Raw genomic sequence first — 24,672 nt, 5'->3', positions numbered from 1 at the left:
TCCCCCTTAAATAGAGGTATTATGTTAGCTATCTGCCAGTCCTCTAGTACTACACTTTTTTCTAACGACTTATTAAATATGTGTAGTAATGCCACTGCTATCTCTTCCCAGATTCTTTTAAAATGCATGCTTGCAACCATTTGGACCAAAGGTTTTATCCTGAGTTTGATTAGTTTATTTAATATATCTCCTCTTTTTTTTAGTTTAAATGTACTTATCTCATTACTGATCTCATCATCCAGTGTCATGTCCACCTGTTCTATCTATTTTCCCAAGTTCTACTCCTCAACCCCTCAAAATCAGCTTTTCTCCAATCTATTACCCTAGTTTTTGTCATACTTGTGTCCTTCTCAGTTATCATAAAGCATATTATATTAGGGTTACTATTGCCTAGATGTTCCCCTACTTTTACTTCTCTTATCTGCTCTGGTTCATTCCCCATTGCTCGATCTAATAGCTATTCCTTTCTTGGGCTTTTTAAATATTGTGTTAGAAAGGAGTCTTGGATGCATTGTAGGACCTCCATTCCCTTATCCCCTTTACCTACCTCTTCTGTCCAATTAATATCAGGGTATTATCCCCCTCCTTGTTATCACCGCCACCTGTTTGTGTTTTTGCTCCTTTTGCCACAAACAATATAGTGAGTGTGCGCTTCTGTCTGCAATATTGGAGGCTTAGGATGGACTGATCCTACCCCTCTGCGCCTGTAGTGCTTTAAAATATCCTGGTTGTTGCTATTGTAGCAGTGGGTGACACTTGGTGATACAAGGTGCTTTATTGTGGCTGGTAATTGTCTTCCAACAGCATCTCCCACCCCCCTGCAGCTAGAAAATCAGAACAAGATGACATTTTGCAATACTAACAGTATCACACTCCTTAAAATAAAGCTTTACATGATGAGGCATTGCGTTGTGTTAGACTATAGTACCTGTCTCTGTGTGAGGGAATATGCATGTGAGTAAGAAAATAATGAAAAACAAAATTATGTCATTGAGGTATAATGGTTCACTGGAAGATTTGGGCAGTTTGCTTTTAAAATGGGATTTAGTTTTGTTTAAAAAAAAATCATAGTAAGCTATATTTCAAAAAACGTTGGGAATATTCTGGATAACATGGTATCACCAATACGTAACGTTTCATGAATGGCGCTCTGGTTCCTAGAAGAATCAAAATCATGAAGATCATAAATATCATTTGTAAGTTTAATATGTGGTTGCACTCAAATTTCCCAGATATTTGTATTTTTTTTTGTATAACTTTAACTCGGCTTAAGTTAAAATGCTTGGCATAGTGGGCTCAGAATTGGCTAGGAGTTGCTCTGTTTTTTTGGAGCCACTTGATTTTTCTGGAGTATCTTAAAAATCCCTAACCCTAAATTTGCACCAGTGTAAGTGAGTTAGTTACGATTTTTTTAGTTTAGTTTAGTTTTTCTCAAAAGGGGGCATTACCAGCCACCTATACCAGTTTTGGCCATTTAGGCCACTTTGGCCAGCCAATAGTTATTCTAAATCTACTTAGGCCACTTCAGAAAACTCTTGCGGAGAGTTAAGAAATCAGCGCAAGTAGGTACATCGGAGGCCAGCAGAACTTAATGACTTGACTAAAGAATGTGAATAGGATCAAACAGCTATACAGGACATCATATAATAAACTTTGCAAAGTTAATTTACTATACAACAGAAGCATTCATGGAAGCTTAATCTACAAAAATAAAAGAAGTAAAAGATAGTTGAATGAAATTGCCCTAATCTCACAACTAATTTAAACAACTATTTGTTTGCAATGATTATACTGGACCAAAATTGAGCACATATTATCTAAATAAAGTCTCCTTCAATAAATAAGATATTCTCTGCATTCCTCCATCACTTATTTTTTTCTTTCACAATAGCACTACGTGAATAGGCTTGACAAATGGTCACCACTATTCACAAGAGACAAAACATATTTACATAATTTTTTCAAACTATCCATATCAAAAAAATAGAAGTAAGTAAGTCCTACCCTACCTTCATCTTCAGCCCGAGAAGACAGCGGGCCGACCTGTGCGGTAGGCCACTCGGCCTGGGATAGGGGTGGGATGCACCAGTAGCCAGTATGATGATGATGATGATGATGATGATCGGGTTCCACACTGCAGCAACACTGAGAGGCTGGGGGCGAGGAGCTACTGCACTCCAACACGCATGTGCAGACGTTTCGGCACTGTTTTCAGCGCGGGACGCTGGCTCCGCCCCCAACCTGACTGTCCACGCTGCGCGAAGACCGGGAGAGGCTGGACAGCAGCCAAAGTGGAGAGCGATTTTTTTTTTTTTTTTTTGAGCACTTTTCAACGCAGAAAAGCGTCGCATCTCGGGTTAGTGTGCGGAAAAAAGGGGTGGGCCAATTTTGAGCCATTAGAGTATTGTTTACCTAGCCATTCTCAAAGATGCACTTGTATATAATAGCTGGTGCAATTGCTTGAAAAATAAATGTTTAATATTAATTACTGTGCTTACAGTACATCAAAAGCTAGCTGTTTTGTACAGGTCCCTCAGTAAGAGAAGACTTTTAAAATCAGTGACTTCCTGTGTGAAGGATGTCCGCCCAAGGGTGAATGAATTAATTGATGAAGGATTACATAGAGAGACTAGAAAATGAAGGTATCTTGCACAGGATGTCAAATTAATTTTGGCATTATGAATCAGTCAGAGAGACTGCAATAGCACTATAATTTACTCTCCAGGGAATTTTGTGCTTCTGTCAAAAAAAGAAAACGTTTGAAATGCTAATTGTGAATGAACAGTGAAACAAAACTTGCAAAAATGTCTGGTGTGTAACTTTTGTTTTTGCATTATTCGCTACATTAATCTATTCCATGAATGTACACCGTAAAATAATTTCCCTCCTAGCTGATTTTATGTACTCTAAAGCTGAACGATGTTTGCAGTTTGCTTTCAAATTTGCTATTATTAAATCTGTACATACTGGACTATGGGTAGTACTCGATGGACAATGACTATTTAATCATGAGATAGGTACTGTATGAATGAACTGTTATATGATATACTATATTTCTATTATGTGGCTTTTGATTTATTTCTCTTTCCACTCTCCCTCGCCCCGCCAAGGAAACATCTTCGAATCAATAAACTGTAATAAATGTCGTGGGAACAGTGGGATTTTGTGTCAATCTACATATTTGTGGCCCGGACTCCATATTGAGAACAATGCAGGGGAGAAACTAGAGGGCTTGTAAGCAAAGGGAGATAACTCATTTAATGATGAGATTGTAAATCCACCCCTGGCTCTTCTTCCCCTCCCACCTTCAAAATCTGCTTAGTAAAAGGGAATATTTTCCAACATAGCTAGGTCACCAAACTGATGTAACGCCTTTCAGTATGGAAGTTAGAACTACTCAATGATAAAGTTACAATTATAGCTGAATGGCAGAATTTTCCCTGTTTGTGAACATAAATTTTTAATGCTGTGGTGTTATGCAGCCTACCGCCCCCCCAACCTCCTTCCATGTGCCAAATGCTTAATCATCATTCTACTATTGTGAGGAGGAGCTGATCAAGTTTTGGCTCCCTCCACATGGGAAGTGAAAGTCGAAGGAAAGGTTTGTCTCACGTTGTGTTAGGAGCTTGTTCCAAGTACATTGGATGAAACTTAGATCTATTTTCAGTCCACTTGGCTGGAGCCATTGCATGCCTTGGAAAGACACAAGACAAGTTAGGGGAAATTAATTGCTTAATCAAATTGGTTTACCCTAGTAGCCACAGAGATGGGTATTGGACAAAGTGAAATAAGCTTTTGGTATCTGAGATCTTTCTCCTAGAATAAGGTGATACAGGCCACTAACTGAATTTAAAATCGATTAAAGGATTAGCCATTTCACCTGATCTGCAGCTTACCAAAATCAGGAAGCTGCTGACTAGAAATTGAAGAAATGAATTGACTATTCTGGAGGCTCAAAAATTTCTTGCCTGGAAATATGAGCGGGATGTCTTTCTATTCTTTCATAATGTTCAATCTTTGTAAAGATAAAACCCAAAATTTTTGGAGGAAATTGAAATTGTTTTGGAAAAACTTAACAGAAAAAGGCTAAGACTACTGGAACTGAAACAGATGCTCAACTTTCTAGTTTCCTCATCTTTTGGTCATAACCATTTTCATATAATGTAACATTGAAAGTTACTCTTAAAGCTAGCTTCTTCCTTTGTGCTGCTAATAGAAGTACCTTTATGTTTTTGAAACTTTGTCCTTTTTCTGATAATTTCGCTTGGTTCTTATGAACATTCTGCTTGGTTGCTTTGTTCAACACAAGTTTTTTTAAAAACTTGAGTATATCTCTATGTTGAGTGAATTGTACTTGTTTTTCCAGAAGTACAAAATGATTGACGTATGGGAGGGGGAGAGGGGTAAGGGAAAGTACAAAAAGAATATCACTGATTTAGCTAATTAAACAATGTTTTTTTCCTGAAATATAGTTGGTTTCGGAAAAAACATCCTCAGGCAGAAAATCTTGTTCCTATTCCTCCAAGCCCAGAGACCAAGGACAAGTGGAGAAGTATGACAGTGGTGCCTTACCTGGAAGACTTGCATGGTTATAATGATGAAGATGAAGATCTGTTCAATGAAGATGTGGAAGATGAAATAATTTATACTCAGGATTTTACAGTACCAGGTATGTCATTCACCTCTCTAATGTTTCTCTGCTCCAAATTATGCAATACAGGAATCTCACAAAATACTAGCTTGGTATGAATTACTGATTAACATAAATCGCAGTTTACACTGTGGCCAGCAATAAATAGCAAGATATTTTCTGAATTCAGATAGGCTTTTGTTTTCTGCTATTCATGTGGCATTAAACTGGCACCACCTGTATGAGCACTTAACATGCCTGTACGCTTTTTTTAAACAGACATTTTAAGTGTATTAATGCTATTGTTAAAAGCATTTTGGATCTGGACAATCCCAAATGTTGGCCATGTTAACTTACTCTGGCTTTCTCTGGTGCTCTTCGAATTTCCTTTTCCTTTGAATTATCCATGGTAGAAGGCCAGTTTTTCCGTGTCTGATCTTTTATAGCCTTAGAATCCTGTTGAATATCATTTAGAGCTGATGAGCTGCTGTGACACCTTAATCACAGCCCATTTTATGGTTGCAAATTTGCCTTCAATCCATTTTAGTTGGCATGTGCTGATCCCAGTCTTGTGGTTCAGAAACTGAAAGAACGAACTTGCACTTGAGCAATATCCCTAAAACCTCTGAAACCTTCAACTCCGTTTAGCCTCATTAAGAAACTGATCTCATGTGGCATATTTGGTGAGGTATTGGATATTTGACTTCTGCAGATGACTGAAAAATCAAGTTATGATAAATGGATAATGAGTTCTACAGGGAAGCTTTAATTTACTGTGTTTGTTGTCTTTGTCAGTGACCTGGTAAGTGTGGTCAAAGTGATCTATTTTCTGAGGCGCTGTTTTCGGAGAGTTAATTGTACATCTTAAAGGCAAGTAACAAATGAAACCTACAGCCAAGAATAGATTGAATTGGACACCTAAAACATTCTCTTCAGACCTAAGAAAACAAAGTCAATAACTGTTTCGAAAACGACAAAGTAATGTTGCCCATTTACTTGGCTTCCCTTGGATGGCAAGCTCCCTTCATTCATAGACATTCAGCTCTTGGTTTGGTAATCACATCTGATTAGTGTGATTGAGGCTAGAAAAGTTGGTGAAATAGTCTACCTCAGGAAATTTGTTAAACAAATGCCTTATAGTTAGAGTGAGATGAAACTTTATATCTAAATCTAATAGATCAAAAATTGTGGTTACAAATAAACCCGTTGTTCTAGTGATAGTTTTGCACCATATCAGGGTTATTGGTCATACAGTGATCGTGTATGTGGATATTACTTGTGCAATATATCCAACATCAAAGATGCCTCTTTTTATCTGTGAAAAGTTTAGTGCTACAAATGTGGAATTATCATTGCTTAAAATACATTTGGATTGTGATGCATTCACAATTATTTGCACACCACCATGTATCTGCTGAGTGAACGAATCTGTGGTCGTCAAATCAGGAATTCTGCAGAGAACCATCAAGCAGTAGAAGTTTCAGAAATACACCTATCCATCTTGAAGGTAAACATTCCTATTCAAAAATGTAGCCCCAAAAAACAGCTAGAATATTTTGTTTAAGATTCTCTATCCTTCACTGTTACTCCAAAAAATCTCAAGACCAATGATAATTAACACCCTGAGCAATTGTTGGCCCCCGTACACTGGAAAGCCCTTTATTTCAGGTATTAAATGAAGAATGTTTTCTGAAGTGACCGTCCTCGACCTTCTGTTTGGCATTGGAATTGTGTTGTTTTAAGATTGGCGGGTGCAGCTGCACATATATTAACAGATTGAATACTGCATGTTGCAAGTCCTTTTCAATCTGCTCTATAGTCAGATTTTCTCAAAAGTCTAGGGGCTGGAATTTGATCAGCCTTTCCGCCGTGTTTTTCGGTGATATTTCTTCTCTTTCGGTGGAAAATCACCCAGTGGGAATTTCATCGAAGTGCTCCGCCGGCAGTTTCGAAATACCGCTGGGGAGCGGACCGCCGGTGTGCAACACTGAAAAAACCGCTTCCGCCCGAGTTTTGGTGATAGTGGTGATCCGTACTTGGTGAAAAGAAAACCGCTGTAGACAAACCAGCCGGAGCAGCCCTTCGATCGGCGGTAGGTATGAAACCTTGTGAAAAAAGGTAAGATAAAGTTTTAAAAAATATTATTTTGCAGCGATTCACTGGAAAAGGGTCCTGTGAATGTTCTCCGATATTTTTTTTTGAAAAATATTTTTTGTGTTTCCCAACCCCCCGCCCCTCCCTCGGCCCAACTCGTAGCTTCGGACTAAATTTGACCAGGATCGCATTTTCCACCGAGAATCCACGTGCAATAGCTATTTTTCCCGCCGGCGGATTTCTTTCCATTTTTTTGATTAATTTTCCGCTGATCTTAATTGAATAATCACAGTGGTTTTTTGGGCGGTAATCCAGTGGTGGCGGTTTTTGATCAAAATCCAGCCCTCAATGACAGCATTTTTCCTTTGTGCACCAAGTTTAATGGAAAAACGCTAGGGGTAACCTCGTGATTACTTAGGAGTCTAAACCTTTGTTCATTGATGGCTCTTGAAGTTTGGATATCATAAAAGTTTAGGGTTTGGCTTGAAGTTCCTATTTTGGAAATTTGTAGTCACTCTAAATTCTTTGTACTCCAGTAATGGATCTGTCATGTGTTCAGTTTCACAGAGGTAAAGTAAACTATAAAGCCAGGTTCGGGTATTTCTAGATTTTGGAACGTCAGAAAGGGGGAGAGGGAGAAAGGGAGGGTTTGCGTGAGTGTGCAGGGGGCAACCCCCAGTGCACAGGATCTGTTCGGGCCAGCCAGCCCTGTCGCGGCGGAGGTGTTCGGGCGGGCCTGCGGCGAGGCGAGACCCGAGGTTGGGCATCGGCAGGGCCCTGAGGTCGGCAGGGTTGGCAGGTCCGGATTCCGGAACATTTTACGAATTCCGGATGACCCTGCCACCAATCGGTGCCTGGACCTCCGGATTTTTGACGCTAGACCTGTATAAATAAAAGTTGTTGTTTACTGTAATAAATTGCAGGAAGCATCATTTCACAAAATATCATCATCATAGGCAGTCCCTCAGAATCGAGGAAAACTTGCTTCCACTCTTAACATGAGTTCTTAGGTGGCTGTACAGTCCAATACAAGAACCACAGTCTCTGTCACAGGTGGGACAGATAGTCGTTGAGGGAAGGGGTGGGTGGGACTGGTTTACCGCTCGCTCTTTCCGCTGTCTGCGCTTGACTTCTGCATGCTCTCTGCAATGAGACTCAAGGAGCTCAGCATCCTTCCAGATACACTTCCTCCACTTAGGACGGTCTTTGGCCAGAAATTCCCAGATGTCAGTGGGGATGTTGCATTTTATCAGGGAGACTTTGAGGGTGTCCTTGTAACATTTCCGCTGCCCACCTTTGGCTCGTTTGCTGTGAAGGAGTTCCGAGTAGAGCGCTTGCTTTGGGAGTCTCGTGTCTGGCATGCGGACAATGTGGCCTGCCCAGCGGAGCTGATCAAGTGTGGTCAGTGTTTCAATGCTGGGGATGTTGGCCTAGTCGCGGACACTAACGGTGTCTGTCCTCCCAGGGGATTTGTAGGATTTGCGGAGACATCGTTGGTGGTATTTCTCCAGCGTACATGGTCCATGTTTCTGAGCCATACAGGAGGGCGGGTATTACTACAGCCCTAGAGACCATGAGCTTGGTGACAATTTTGCGGGCCTGGTCTTCAAACACTCTCTTTTCCACAGGCGGCCGAAGGCTGCACTGGAGGCGGTGTTAGATCTCGTCGTCAATGCCTGCTCTTGTTGATAGGAGGCTCCCGAGATGAGGGAAGTGGTCCATGTTGTCCAGGGCCATGCCATGGATCAAAATATAACACACTTCAAAATGCACTTGTTTCCAGGTAGAGACTGGCAAACAATATGTTATCCCAATTAAAAATTACCTTTCATAGGTGGAATTGAAATTCCCAAGTAGCCTTTATTCATATGTTAGAATGTTGACAGACTGCTTTCTCATGGTGAGCTTCATAGTCAAACCCAATCCAGTCCTTACTTGATGTTCACATACGTGCACTCCCAGTGGAAGTTTTTGAATGGAGACTAGGAGCAGGTAACCGGTTTTCATTTTTCTTTTGCCTTGTCCCTCACCTATGGGCAAACAGGCCAATTATAGGGGCCTTACTGTCGCCCAAGCTGTGTTAATCATAGAGTGGGGCTTGAAGCTGGGACCTTCCTGGCCTTTACGTATGGCTCAGCCAGTTGTCTCTTAAATCCATTCGCTGAAGAGAGAGCACAGATATTTTTATTTAAGAAAAAATGAAACTGATTTAAAATGTGCTGCTCAAATTACATTTGAGCTAATTGCGCAAGTATTGATTTGTGCTTCACACAAATTCGTAGAATCTGCTTATTTCCTTACACTTCATGTTGACTTCATTCTCAGTATTAAGCGCTGGAAAATTCAGTCTTTGGGCTACCAGATGAGCATAGTCAATATTCGCTCCTTGCTATCTCCCCTCTTCTCCCAAGAATCCACCCAGGAGTAAAATTAATCTATTCCCCTTGCTAGCCTTCTCGAACTTTAAGAATCTTAAATATCTTCTTCAAAAATCAGGACAAATTGAATACACTCTGCAAGAATCCTTTCTTTATACTAGGTAAGTGTGATATTTTACAGCGAGGGAGCGTAGCCAAGAACCCAACTTTTCTAGGTTCAGTGGCGTTTGGTACTGGATGTACGGGGAAACTGCCGCTTCTACAGAAAGCTACAAATACAGTCCAACCAAGGCTAGGAAAACACTCCCTCTAGGGAGAGACCAAATATGATGTCTGACTTGATTGGAATGTCAAATAAAGCAGGAGATTTTTAATTTGCTGAAGATTAAAACTGAAGTTGTAGATGGGCATCCTGCTATAGAAACTGCCATATTTTCTTTTGCATTGATATTACTGGAAATGAAGATCAGGCAGTTTCTATAACAAGTAGCTGATCTACAAAGTCAGTTTTATGCCCAGGCGGCGAGTGGGAAACTTGCCTTGTGTCTCCTTGGTTGACATTTTGGTCAAATACTCTGCTCATAGTCGCTGGTTTCTAAATCTTTGTAATAAACAATGAACACAAAATAGGTTTCTGCCAATATTCATTACATCTACCAACTTGTAAAATAAATTCTGAGACTTGAGTCCCAGAATCTGGCAGCATGCTTTTCTCTCAAGACTGGCAGCTTGGTAGTTATTTTTCTCCTCTTGGTTAATGAATATCATATCTACATATGTTCTGGGAAACATCTTCAGGTTATAACATACATACTTTTAGCCTAATGCAAAAAAGGTACATTGTTGTTCAGCATTTTAAATAATATTCCAGTGTGGCTGTTAATAAAATATAGTATCCATTTATGCTTGATACGCTGCAAAAGCTTTTACCTGAACCAGATTTCCAGGTTTTAACAATGTCATAAATTTTATCCTAATTTGATTTTAGTATTTTCATATAAAACTTTCTACCTAGTGAACCATGTGCCACCATTGTGGAAGGATCCAGATTGTAATATTTTGTGAACTTGTAGCAACAGTGTTGCTTGACCTTCACAATAGAAGAATGTGTGATGGATAACACAAGTAAACCTGTGCTCTTTAGTATCGGAGCAATAGTTACAGGTGGTCATAGCACCTAGGCTCACCCAAATCTTGCCCAAACTCTGGCGAAATGCAGCATCAGCAGAGGAGCATAGTCATCGTCGTCTTGTAGTAGCAAATCAAATGTCAATATCTAAGTCAGATATCCAGGCCAAAGCTTCCTGTGTAACAGTGTAGCTAAACAGTGTAGCTATCTTGTAAACTGCTTGCGAATTTTCTCTGAGAGCAGTGATGTGCTCCAAGGTCTTATGAGGAGCTCCAGAGTCACATGATGGAGATGCTTTAATCTTCCATATAAGGTGGCAGCATCTGCTATAACCATTCTGAGACTGTTAATGGTTGTCCACTGTTTGCAAAGAAGGTTTGATCCTTCAGGTTATACTGTGGGGTTCTCTATAAAGAATCCATTCGGTATGTCACAGTTCTTCCAAACATTTCGCCATTGGTCATCAAGGCTGAGGGGAGATTGCAGAAGGGCTTTGGCGATGGTCCACATTGGCTGTCTAGATTTGAGACAGGTTGGTGGTAGATTGTTCAAGTCAGCATAGAACAGCATATTTTTGGTGGTGTAGTGTTTGTATTCTCTGATGACTACATATTCGCGGCGTAGATGTGGTGGTACGATGTTTGCAAGCACGAGCAGCCACGGTGTTGGTGTCAATAAAAGCGTACCAGTGATAATTCTCATAGTAGAATTCAGCTGGACATCAATAGATTTGACATAGACTTGATAGTACTCCAGCGTAGAGTACATCAGGGCGTGTGCTGCCGTACGGCGATGAGATTTCCAGCATTTTCTGTTTTTATTATCGGTCAAATCAGAGACTGCCAGCCTCATTAAAATGTGTCAATTTCCAAACTGCCTCCTAGGAGCAGGTTGGCTGTCCGCCCCTTGTCTCGCCTCTGTTAAACCCAGAAGTGGGCGGTTTGGGTTTGAGATTATTAAAATTTTAACCTCTGACCCGACCTGATCCCACCCCACTCATTTTGGGCTTGATTTCAACACCCACATCAAGTTTCATGCATGTCTGACATCAAGTTGACATAAAAAGAGAAAGCTCCTTTTCCTTTTGACTTTTAAGGGTCTATGCTGTAGCACCAGTTTCTCCAAAGAAAGAACCTGCTGCTGTATGGTTTTGTCTGTACCCTGATAGCCTGATTCCATACCTAGTGGTTTTTTCCAGTCCTTTCTCCTCTTAAGATGATTATGCTTTCATGAAGCCCATTGACTTCTGAAAACACCAAGTTTTGGAGTTTTAGGTTATTGATACGGAGATATTAATGATTAGAAATTCAGTACCAAATAGCACTGGTACAGGAGGAAGCTATTCGGTCACTTGAGCCTGCTCCGCCATTCAATCAGATCCAACTGGCACTGGATTTAAAAATCAGTGCTGCTTCCATTCAGCATCCAGATTGAAAAAAAGCATGAAATGCTGTGGTCCTTTGAAACAGTTTGGCAATTGAACCTGCAACTAATATAAGCCGAATTAATAACTGACAACGGGAACGGTAGCATAGTGGTTATGTGACTGGATAAATAATCCAAAGGCCTGGACTAATGAACCAGAGACATGAGTTTAAATCCCACCACGGCAGCTGTGGAATTTAAATTTGGTTAATTAAATAAATCTGGAATAAAAAGCTAGTATCAGTAATGGTGACCATTGTCATAAAAACCCATCTGGTTCACTAATGTCCATTTTGGGAAGGAAATCTGTTGTCCTTTCCCGATCTGTTCTATATGTGACTCCAGACCCACAGCAATGTGGTTGACTCTTAACTGCCTCTGAAATGGCCCAGCAAGCCATTCAGTTGTAAAAAAAACACTACAAGAAACAATAAGAATAATAAAACTGAATGGACCACTCGACCTTGATCTCAGCACCCGGCTATGGACATGACAACAGCACGCCCAGTCGATCCTGCAAAGTCCTCCTCACCAACATCTGGTAACTTGTGCCAAAATTGGGAGAGCTGTCCCACAGCCTACTCAAGCAACAGACTGACATACTCATCGAATCATACCTTTCAGCCAATGTCCCAAACTCCTCCATCACCATCCCTGGGTATGTCCTGTTCCACCGGCAGAACAGACCCATCAGGGTGGTAGCACAGTGGTATACAATCGGGAGGGAGTAGCCCTGGGACTCCTCAATGTTGACTCCAGACCCCATGAAATCTGATGGCTTCAAGTCTAGCATGGGCAAGGAACCCTCCTGCTGATTACCACTGATTTCCCTCCCTCAGCTGATGAATCAGTACTCCTCCATGTTGAACACTACTTAAAAGAAGCATTGAAAGGAGCAAGGGCACAGAATGTACTCTGGGTGGGGGACTTCAGTGGCCATCACCAAGAGTGGCTCGGTAGCACAACTACTGACCGAGCTGGCCAAGTCCTGAAGGACATAGCAGAACAGGTCTGGGCCTGCGACAGGTGGTGAGAGAACCAACATGAGGGGGAAAACCTACATAACCTTGTCCTCCCCGATCTACCTGTCACAGATGCATCTGTCCATGACAACATTGGTAACAGTGACCACCGCACAGTCACTATGGAGACAAAGTCCTGTTTTCACACTGAGGACACCCTCCATCATGTTGTGTGGCACTACCACTGTGTAAGTGGGATAGATTCAGAACAGATCTAGCAGTTCAAAACTGGGTATCCATGAGGTGCTGTGGGCCATCAGTAGCAGCAGAATTGTATTCCACCACAATCTGTAACCCCCTGGCCCGGCATATCCCTCGCTCTACTATCACCATCAAGCCAGGAAACCAACCCTGGTTCAATGAGGAGTGTAGAAGAGCATGCCAGGAGCAGCACCAGCCGCACCTAAAAATGAGGTGCCAACCTGGGGAAGCTGCAACACCGGACAACATGCATGCTAAAAAGCAGAAGTCGCTTGCTATAGACAGAGCTAAGTGATCCCACAATCAACGGATCAGATCAAAGCTCTGCAGTCCTACCACATCCAGTCGTGAATGGTGGTGGACCATTAAACAACTAACCTGGAGGAGGAGGCTCCAAGAATATCCCCATCCTCAATGATGGCGGAGCCCTGCATGCGAGTGAAAAAGGCAAGACTGATGTGTTTGCAGCCACCTTCAATTACTCACGAATGCCTAGTTTGGGTTCCACCAGGACCACTCTGCTCCAGACCTCATTTCAGCCTTGGTCTAAACATGGACAAAAGAGCTGAATTTCAGAGGTGAGGTGAGAGTGACTGCCCTTAACATCAAGGCAGCATTTGACCAAATGTGGCAACAAGAAGTAAAACTGAAGTCAATGGGAATCAGGGCCAAAACTCTCCATTGGCTGGAGTCATACCTAGCACAAAGGAAGATGGTTGTGGTAGTTGTAGGTCAATCATCACAGCCCTAGGACATTGCTGCAGGAGTTCCTCAGGGCAGTGTCATAGGCCCAACCATCTTCAGCTGCTTCATCAATGACCTTCCCTCCATCATAAAGTCAGAAGTGGGGATGTTCGCTGATGACTGTACAGTGTTCAGTCCTCAGATAATGAAGCAGTCCATGCCACATGCAACAAGACCTGGATGACATTCAGGCTTGGGCTGATAAACGGCAAGTAAGATTCACGCCACACAAGTGCGAGGCAATGACTATCTCCAACAAGTGAGTCTTAACTACTGCGCCATGACATTCAATGGCATTATCAATGCAAATCCACCACTATCAACATCCTGGAGGTCACCATTGACCAGAAACTTAACTGGACCAGCCACGCAAATACTGTGGTGACAAGAGCAGGTCATTCTGCGGTGATTGTCTCCCTTCCTGGCTCCCCAAAGCCTTTCCACCATCTACAAGGCACAAGTCAGGAGTGTGATGGAATACTCTCCATTTGCCTGGATAAATGCAGTTCCAACAGCACTCAAAGCTTGACCATCCAAAACAAAGCAGCCCACTTGATTGGCAACCCATCCACCATCTTAAACATTCTCTCCCTCCACCACTGGAGTATCGTGGTTGCAGTGTGCCCCATCTACAAAATGCACTTCATCATCGCTGGGTCAAAATCATGGAACTTCCTGCCTAACAGCACTGTGGGAGTATCTTCAACACACGGACTGCAGCAGTTCAAGAAGTGGGCTCACCACCACCTTCTCGCGAGCAATTAGAGATGGGCAATAAATGCTGACCTTGCCAGCGGTGTCACATTCCAGGGAATAATTTTTTTAAGTTTTGAGACCAAAAACTGCAGAATTTGTGGCAATGACGTTTGGAGACATTTCATCTTGCATTTAGTGCTTGGACTACATAATTTTATAATTTTTCACAGTGCTTATAGGTATTTGGGGATATTTTGTATTCATAAAAGCAGAACACACTCAGTATGTTAAAAGAAGAGTAGCTTCTAATAAATATTTATATGAAATGATATATTCGTTTTTTGCTGCATTTCCAATAATATGTGGGCTGATAATGAGTGAGTCAGTTGCAGGGGTGGAAGTTACAATTTTATCACCCAGTTTTTATACAATCTTAGCTTTGAAAGATCTTCACCTTGAATTCTAATGAAGGGGGGTTGTTGGGGAGGAAAATAATAAATATTCCTCGCCCTGAAGCCAAACAAGGCTACAATATTCTATCTGGAAGAGCACTGCGACAAGAAAAGAGTGAAATCAGGAAGAGTGGACAAGGGAGAACCAGTGGATGTGATGTATTTGGACTTTCAAAAGGCTTTTGACAAGGTCCCACACAAGAGATTAGTGTGCAAAATTAAGGCACATGGTATTGGGGGTAATGTATTGACGTGGATAGAGAACTGGTTGGCAGACAGGAAGCAAAGAGTAGGAATAAACGAGTCCTTTTCAGAATGGCAGGTAGTGACTAGTGGGGTACCGCAAGGTTCAGTGCTGGGACCCCAGCTATTTACAATATACATTAATGATTTAGACGAAGGAATTGAATGTAATATCTCCAAATTTGCAGATGACACTAAACTGGGTGGCAGTGTGAGCTGGGAGGAGGATGCTAATAAGAGACTGCAGGGTGACTTGGACAGGTTAGGTGAGTGGGCAAATGGCATGGCAGATGCAGTATAATGTAGATAAATGTGAGGTTATCCACTTTGGTGGCAAAAACAGGAAGGCAGAATATTATCTGAATGGTGACAGATTAGGAAAAGGGGAGGTGCAATGAGACCTGGGTGTCATGGTACATCAGTCATTGAAAGTTGGCATGCAGATACAGCAGGCGATGAAGAAGGCAAATGGCATGTTGGTCTTCATAGCAAGAGGATTTGAGTATAGGAGCATGGAGGTCTTACTGCAGTTGTACAGGACCTTGAATATTGTGTGCAGTTTTGGTCTCCTAATCTAAAGAAGGACATTCTTGCTATTGAGGGAATGCAGCGAAGGTTCACCAGACTGATTCCTGGGATGGCAGGACTGAAATTTAGAAGAATAGAGGGGATCTCATAGAAACACACAAAATTCTGACAGGACTGGACAGGTTAGATGCAGGAAGAATGTTCCTGATGTTGGGGAAGTCCAGAACCAGGGGTCACAGTCTAAGGATAAGGGGTAAGCCATTTAGGACCGAGATGAGGAGAAACGTCTTCACTCAGAATTGTGAACCTGTGGAATTCTCTACCACAGAAAGTTGTTGAGGCCAGTTCAGTTCGTTAGATATATTTAAAAGGGAGTTAGATGTGGCCCTTACGGCTAATTAGATCAAGGGGTATGGAGAGAAAGCAGGAATGGGGTACTGAAGTTGCCATGATCATATTGAATGGTGATGCAGGCTCGAAGGGCCGAATGGTCTACTCCTGCACCTATTTTCTATGTTTCACAAGATGTTGGAAGTCTGGGGCTCGCTCCCCAAAAGGCTCTGGATGCTCGGTCAATTGAAAATGTTCAAAACTGAGACGATTGATTTTTGTTAGGTAAGGAATATGGATCAATGACAGATAAATGGAATTGAGATACAAATTAACCATGACCTGATTGAATAGCGTAGCAGGCTCCAGTGGTTGAATAGCTTCCTCCTGTTCCTATGAAGTATTAAATAGTGTAAGATAAACATCTTGGATGCAGGCATTTCCAGTGATTTTTGCTTTTGGGCTGCCTGCTTTGTCCAAGGCATGGGTGAATAAATTGATTCAAAGAATGAGGAATACTGCAACTGAAGATATATAATCTGACCTTATTGGTATGAACTTATTAACAGATCTGTGCCTGAATATACTTTATTTCATTGCTCTCTTGAGGAAACTTGAACTGTCAGCTATGACTCTCGCTTCTGAGTCACAAGATTGTGGGTTCAAGTCCCACTCCAGAGACTTCAGCACAAAATCTAGGCTGACACTCCAGTGCAGTACTTGAAGGAGTGCTACACTATCTGAGGTGCTGTCTTTCGGATAAGACATTAAACTGAGGCCCTGGGTGCTCTCTTGGGTGGATGTAAAAGATCCCATGGCACTATTTCGAAGAAGAGCAGGGGAGTTATCCCCGGGGTCCTGGCCAATATTTATCCCTCAATCAACATCAATAAAACAGATTGTCTGGTCATTATCACATTGCTGTTTGTGGGAGCTTGCTTGTGTACAAATTGGCTGTCGCATTTCCCACATTACAACAGTGGCTACATTTCAAAAGTACTTAAGCTGTAAACTGCTTTGGGACATCCGGTGGTTGTGAAAGGTGCTATATAAATGCAAGTCTTTGTTTCAAAGTTTTGAACAAACCTGGTGCATGTAGGTCTTCAGTTAGCAGTGACATTTGTTTTTACCTCTGAACATGTTTTAATCACAGGCTTTTTATTAAAAATATTATAAACCCTGCTTTCTTTTCAAGATGAGAGTTAATTAGTTAGTACACCTAAGTGGAGATGATTTCTCATCAGTAATTTTGTGTTTTGAAGATGTGATACTGAAACATCATTAAGTACGCACTTTATCCAAATATTTTATTGCTGTTGTGCATCATTAGTAAAAATGTAACTGTTCCTTTCTAAATAGAAGGCGTATATTAATGCTTTCTTAGGCTGCTTGAAGTTTAAGCTATAATTAAGCAGATAGTTTTAAGTACTAATTATGACTCTTCTGACTTATGTGGACAATAAAAACATTAACTATTTTGTTGATTTTAATATTAGCTACATATTCAATTACCTTAAATGCATGGCTTACTTTGCCAACGAAAACAGAGCAGTGCAAAGTTCCCTTAAAAACAGTGTTCCTTTCTTGCTAGCTGTTGGTGTCAGTTCAGGACTTCTACTTTAGTTACATATATTTTACTGTCCTTGATTTTCTCATCATGTAATTCACCCATGATGACCAGTTTCATTAGTTGATAATTACTATTGAGTTATTTAAGATGTTTTGGTTAATAATTTATTCAATTGAAATTCCTTCCAGATTCAAATTTGCATTAATTCTTTTATTAAGACTGTTCTGCAAATAGGATCCTTCCATTTGCATCCTTTGGAAAGAAATCATCTAGATGCACTGTTCCTTTTTTAAAAAAAAATCATGTCCTGCACGGTCAGTTAATCCCTTTCTCACGTCCACTCCATTATATATAAAACCTAATTCTTGGCCACACTGTTTATTTTGTTTCCCTGTCGTCAATCTTAACAGTGACCATAACATGATTACATTCAATATTGGGTTTGAGAGAGAAGGGTGAGCCACAAACCAGTATTTTAAATTTAGGTACGGTCTCTATATTATAAAAAGGATATCGAAGCACTGGAGCAGGTGCAAAAACGATCCACAAGGATAAATACTAGAACTGGGAGGATATACTTATCAGGAACGGCTGAACAGGCCAAGATTCTTTTCTCCAGAAAAGAGAAGGCAGATGGGTGACCTGATAGAGATCTTTAAGATTATGAAAGGGTTTGATAGAGAATTAAAGAGAAACTTCTTTCCCCCAAGAGTGGTAAGAATGTGGAACACGCTACCATAAGGAGTAGTTGAGGTGAATAGCATAGAAGAGTTAAGGAGAAGGACCTAGATTAGCATGTGAGGGGAAAAGGACTAGAAGAATATGTTGATAGGGTTAGATGAAGAGGGTTGGGAGGTAGCTCATGTGGAGCATAAACACCAGCATAGATCAGTTGGGCTGAATGGTCTGTTTCTGTGCTGTAGACTCTGTGACCCCAAGTTTCCACAAGCAGCGAAAAAGGTGCACCTCAGAGCTGGGCGCCTGTTTTTCGCGCCGGAAAAAAAGTGCAGTATTCTGGGAGCTCGATGTCTGCTTAGCGCGGCGCACAGGGGGCGGAGCCTACCACTCGCGCCGATTTTGTAAGTAGGAGGGGGCGGGTACAATTGAAATGAGGCTTCTTGGTGCCGGCAACCCTGCGCGTGCGCGTTGGAGCGTTCGCGCATGCGCAGTCTGAAGTAAACATTGGCACTCGGCCATTTTTTAAAAGTACTGCAGAAAAAATGAAGATTTGTTTCTTGGACCCCTGCAAAGGCTTGTATTTTAATTTTCTTGATATTTCTGTGGGTGAGGGAGTGCTTTTAGCAGCACTGCTGAATAAATCACCTGCTGAAATCAGTGAGTTCAGCTTTTCACTGCTAAACTTGCAGAACCGGTGCCTGCAAATTAAGGACTGTGTGTTTGGAGAAATAAAAGTGCCAATTCAACTTTGCAATGGATCAACGTCCACCAAAAACAAAGAATTTCTTGCATGAGGAAGCAAACCATTGCATAATATGTGGTGTTGACAATGCAGCACCCATTCTGCAAATTTAAATATAAAGATGTCGATGTGGCTGCCTCTCCCTGTCCAAATGGCCTCAGTCAGTCCCCCTCACAGCTCAAAGGCTGCTGCTGTTCTTTCTTCGGCTCCCGACCAGCCACTGACGCTGCTGCAATCCCATGGCCGAATGGCCTCAGTCAGTCCCCCTCACAGCTCGAAGGCTGCTGCTGTTCTTTCTTCGGCTCCCGACCAGCCACTGACGCTGCTGCAATCCCATGGCCGAATGGCCTCAAGTCTGTCCGGGTGCTGAATCCTCGCGGGGAATGAAGGCCTGCCTCAAGCACCGCAGCTCAGCTCGAAGGCTGCTTGCTGCCTGCCGCTGCCGTCGAGACGAGACACTGACGCCACATCGCTGCCTGTCTCCAACATGAAAGGCCTGCCTCAAGCACTGCAGCTCAGCTCGAAGGCTGCTTGCTGCCGTTGCCGTCGAGACACTGACACCACACCGCTGCCTGAAAGGCCTGCCTGAAGCACTTTCACACAGGTAGGAACATGGTTTATTTAATCTTTTCTTTGCTTATAAATTTTTATTCAGGTTGGATTTATTTGTATAATATTTGTATAAGTATAACTAAGGATTGATTGTAGAATTTAATGACTTCCCTCTTTCCCCCCCCCCCCCCCCCCCCTCCCCACCTCGTTCCCTACGCCTAATTTGTAACCTGCGCCTGATTTTTTTAAAGTGTAGACAAGGTTTTTTCAAGCGTACAAAAATCTTCACTTACTCCATTCTAAGTTAGTTTGAAGTACGTTTTCACTGTGGAAACTTTGAAATCAGGCGTCAGTTGCCGGACACGCCCCCTTTTGAAAAAAAAAATTCTGTTCCAAAGTGAAACTGTTCTACCTGACTAGAACTGGAGGAAACTAAATGTGGAGAATTCCGATTTCTAAGATACTCCGTTCTACACCAGTTGCTCCTAAAAATCAGGAGCAAATCATGTGGAAACTTGGGGCCACAAATTCCATGTAAAGGCTGACTGAATGGATGAGACAGAAATTGACCATAGTATGAACTGTTAAAGGCTAAAACTGCAGATGAACAGTGGGAGGTGTTCAAAGAAGTACTTGGTACAGTACAAGACCTGTGAGCTCTACTTGTGCAATTAAACAACCTTGGTCAATAAAAGAGATGAGAGATAGCATAAAATTAAAAGAAAGGGCTTACACAAATGCAAAAAATAGTGAGATCCTGCGGACTTGGGAGAGATGTAAAGAACAGCAAAGTGATACAAAAAAAGTAGTAAGAGTTGTAAAGAATACAAGAAAAAACTGATATTTTGGATATAGAAATTTCAGTTACTGAGTGGGGAAAACGGTAGATGATTTTTTTTCAAAAAGCATTTTGAGTGATTCGATAAGCTGTTCAAGTATGATAGCCAAGTATTTATATAGGCTTTTCCTCTACATTATAAAATGTCGACAAGTTTAGGTAATGTTTTCCCATTATACATGCTTGCATTGCAAATGATAACCTAAGAAGTGTTACAGAAAGTAAAGCTTATGGACTAGAAGTCCTGCCATACATAGGGTTATTAACAATGTATCAATTTATTCAACATGAAAAAATGGCTAAAATTGTTTGCATTAATGATAAAATAAAGGGCTGGATGCAGCAGTGAACAAGATATGGGAGTTCCATCTGATATCATCATCATCATAGGCAGTCCCTCGGAATCGAAGAAGACTTGCTTCCACTCCTGAAGTGAGTTCTTTGGTGGCTGAACAGTCCAATACGAGAGCCACAGACTCTGTCACAGGTGGGACAGATAGTTGTTGAGGGAAGGGGTGGGTGGGACTGGTTTGCCGCATGCTCTTTCCGCTGTCTGCGCTTGATTTCTGCATGCTCTCGGCGTTGAGACTCGAGGTGCTCAGTGCCCTCTCGGATGCACTTCCTCCACTTAGGGCGGTCTTGGGCCAGGGACTCCCAGATGTCAGTGGGGATATTGCACTTTATCACTTTTGAGGGCGTCCTTGTAGCGTTTGCGCTGCCCACCTTTGGCTTGTTTTCCACGAAGGAGCTCCGTCACTTGTTTTGGGAGTCTCGTGTCTGGCATGCAGACTATGTGGCCTGCCCAGCGGAGCTGATCGAGTGTGGTCAGTGCTTCAATGCTGGGGATGTTAGCCTGAATGAGCATGCTGATGTTGGTACGCCTGTTCTACCAGGGGATTTGTAGGATCTTGCGGAGACATCGTTGGTGATATTTCTCCAGCAACTTGAGGTGTCTACTGTACATGGTCCATGTCTCTGAGCCAGACAGGAGGGCGGGTTTTACTACAGCCCTGTAGATCATGAGCTTGCTGGCAGTTTTGAGGGCCTGGTCTTCAAACACTCTTTTCCTCAGGCGAAGGCTGCACTGGCGCACTGGAGGCTGTGTTGAATCTCATCGTTGATGCCTGCTCTTGTTGATAGGATGCTCTCGAGATATGGGAAGTAGTCCACGGTGTCCAGGGCCGCGCCGTGGATCTTGATGACTGGGGGGGCAGTTTTGTGTGGTGAGGACAGGCTGGTGGAGGACCTTTTGTCTTACGGATGTTTAGCGTAAGGCCCATGCTTTCGTACGCCTCAGTAAATACGCCGACTGTCCTGTAGTGCAGCCTCTGTATATGCACAGACTCTGGCGTCGTCCGCGTACTGTAGCTCGATGACAGAGGTTGGGGTGGTCTTGGTTCTGGCCTGGAGATGGCGCAGGTTGAACAGGTTCCCACTGGTTCTACAGTTTAGTTCCACTCCAGCGGGGAGCTTGTTGACTGTGAGGTGGAGCATGGCAGCGAGAAAGATTGAGAAGAGGGTTGGGGCAGTGACGCAGCCCTGTTTGACCCCGGTCCGGATGTGGATTGGGTCTGTGACGGATCCGTTGGTAAAGATCACGGTCTGCATGTCTTTGTGGAGCAGGCGGAGGATGCCGACGAACTTTTGGGGGCATCCGAAACGGAGGAGGACACTCCATAGATGCTCGCGGTTGACCGTGTCAAAGGCCTTTGTAAGGTCGAAGAAGGCCATGTATAAGGGCTGGCGCTGTTCCCTGCATTTTTCCTGCAGCTGTCGCGCTGCAAAAATCATGTCCGTTGATGATTATCAAATAATAACATAAAAAGTGTTACAGAAAGTAAAGCTTATGGACTAGAAGTCCTGCCATACATCGGGTTATTCATAATGTATAGATTTATTCAACATAAAAAAAGGCTAAAATTGTTTGCATTAATGATAAAGGGCTGGATGCAGCAGTGAACAAGATATGGGAGTTCCATCTGACATCAGAGGAGATGGTGAACCACAGGTTGTTAGTAGATGATGAACGACATGTGAAGCTGGTAGCTACTGAATGAACTTATGAAATTCATCAAGAAATGTCTTTTGAAGAAAATAAAAGCAAGATTTATATTGGTCTATGGAAAAACCCAGAAGAAATCCAATCTTAATGATTCACACCATGTACTATGAGAGAAATGAAGATTGTGCACTGAAGTCATGCAATCTGAAGGATGTTGATGAATATAGAGTGGAATAATCAACGATTGGATAGGTTCGATGATGAATGGAGGAAGCTACTGATATGGAGAAGGTTCAGAACCTTATTGAAACCATGAGTTCATTGAAAGAGCGAAGAGGGTAAATTATTAACTCTGCAGATTAAGAAATTTGAGATGAAGCTGGATGGCTTAAACATACCTCTGCAGCTTCATTATACGTAGGAACAACTGGCTTCACTACATGTTCAGTCTATACTTTCAAACCGACTCGCATTAGCAAAATTACAATGTGTGTCTCTTTTAAAGCAAATTAACATTTAGTTGAAATGCTGCTAAATAGTTCCGTAATATTTCTATTAGTTGCCAGCCGTTTTCAAAAGTGCGGTCTAGAAGTTAATCCCACAGCAAAGAAACTAGATTCTGTCATTAGTCATCACCAATGTGCACTCGTGTACCAATGTGCACTCGCGTATGAAAAGAACATAACAGCAAGATCTTCTGACTAAAGCAATAATAATTATAGACAAACTAAAGGATGCCACTCAGTTTGCTGTCAAACAGCAAGGGCACAGCCGATAGCTTGCTGTATCTTGAACACAGCATTTAAAAAATAAAATATATTGTATATGTCTTCTCAGACAGTGAATTCACCCTTCTTCTTCCTTACAAGATTGCAGCAGTTATTAAAGTTCAGGAGTTGGATACAGCTGTTTTCCCAACAAAAATCCTCTATATGGCATTGCATGGTCAGAAGGTCACTGATACTGTAAAATGATCCACTAATCATTATACAATCTGAACATTGTTTACGCACCATAAATACTTCATAGCTGTTCAGAGGCTTACAACTGGAGCTATAATATCTTGCAGCATAAATTATCTTTTCACCACCTGTCTTGACAATATGGAATCTTGGGTGCAATCTCAGCACTTAAAACTAATTATAGTACATTGTTCATTAAGTTTCCTATTGTTCAAATTAGGAAATTAATTAACTATTTGTTACTATTTGCTGATGATTTTCAGAAAAATAATTTTGTTGAATTGAAATGCTCAGAAGTGGGGTGTGGGAAATAATAAAGCTTAGTGTTGTTTAGTAACTCATTCTTTTAAAAAGAAAAGAGTAATTTTCTATTCCTATATGCTGTTGCACCAATTGTTGATTTGGGGAAAAAAATCAAGTAACTTGCTGGAAGAACAGCTTGATGACTAAGAATGTGTCATTGCAAACTCCAGTGGTTTTGCTTCTGATGAACTAACAGCATTCGCCCATGTGCGTATCAGGATTTACACTTCATTTCCCTGAAGTAAATATTGAAATTGTGTTTTAACTGGAATGAATGAGTCATATATTGTTTTTTTTTTTGTGCTAACAGTTGAAGGTTATCATCAGTATGGGAAGGCTGTAGCCTACTGAAATCACAAGCCACTTTATGCAGTATCTTTCAGTGATGAAAATTAAAATATATACGCTTTAAATATTATTGCCTTGTATTTTCGTAGCCATAGTGTATTTTTACAATAACAGCCCCAATTCTAGTTGCAAGGAGAGAGTACTGGAAGGGCCTTATGAGAGGCACAAGGAAAATATAACGCAATATGTATCTGAAATGGCCACTTCTCTTTGATTCTCTTCCTGCTACCTTCACCTGGCAGAAAAGCCACAATGTATTTCCCGCTCAGGTCAGAGCTAAAATTGCAGTTGGGACCTGATTACGTCATCAGACTCTGATCTGTATATTTAAAGAATGACCCCGCTGGCGTCAGGTGACTGAGCACCCACAGCCCTCTGGGGTAGAGAATTCCAAAGATTCGCAACCCTCTGTGAAGAAATGTCTCTTTATCTGTCCTAAATGACCAGCCCCTTATCCTGAGACTGTGACCTCTAGTTCCAGACTTTCCAGCCAGAGGAAACAGCCTCTCAGCATCTACCCTGTCAAGCTTTCTAAGAATGAAGTCACCCAAGTGATTTTAACTGGACACCTGCTCAGTTATTGCAAGGCAGAGAGAGTTAAAATTGTTTAATGTTTAATGATTAGGATCCTGAACCACTGAAAAACAAGTCATGTGCATCTATCATGACAAAGCTGGTCTTCGCGTATGCTGTGACAAGTACAATGATTTCTGTTTTTCATACAACCTTAGATAAGATAAATATAATTTAAATAAAGATTCGATCAAGCTGCATCTTTGTCTCTGATAGGTTATGGCCAAAATAC

The 24,672-nt window shown here is 41.8% G+C and overlaps 1 protein-coding gene across 2 annotated transcripts in view; it reads left to right on the top strand.

Moving 5' to 3' along the window:
* The window catches only part of stk11 (serine/threonine kinase 11), a 142,159-nt gene that overhangs the window by 68,957 nt on the left and 48,530 nt on the right, over nucleotides 1–24,672 (top strand). For both annotated transcript variants that reach the window (XM_070859724.1, XM_070859723.1), the window contains exon 8: nucleotides 4,473–4,669. In XM_070859724.1, coding sequence (XP_070715825.1) covers nucleotides 4,473–4,669 — 197 coding nt within the window. The remainder of the gene's footprint in view (nucleotides 1–4,472; nucleotides 4,670–24,672) is intronic.

The sequence above is a fragment of the Pristiophorus japonicus genome, chromosome 18, assembly GCF_044704955.1.
Source record: "Pristiophorus japonicus isolate sPriJap1 chromosome 18, sPriJap1.hap1, whole genome shotgun sequence".
NCBI lineage: Eukaryota > Metazoa > Chordata > Chondrichthyes > Pristiophoridae > Pristiophorus > Pristiophorus japonicus.
Note: the sequence above shows the minus strand (reverse complement) of the source record. Positions and strands in the feature narration are given on the sequence as shown.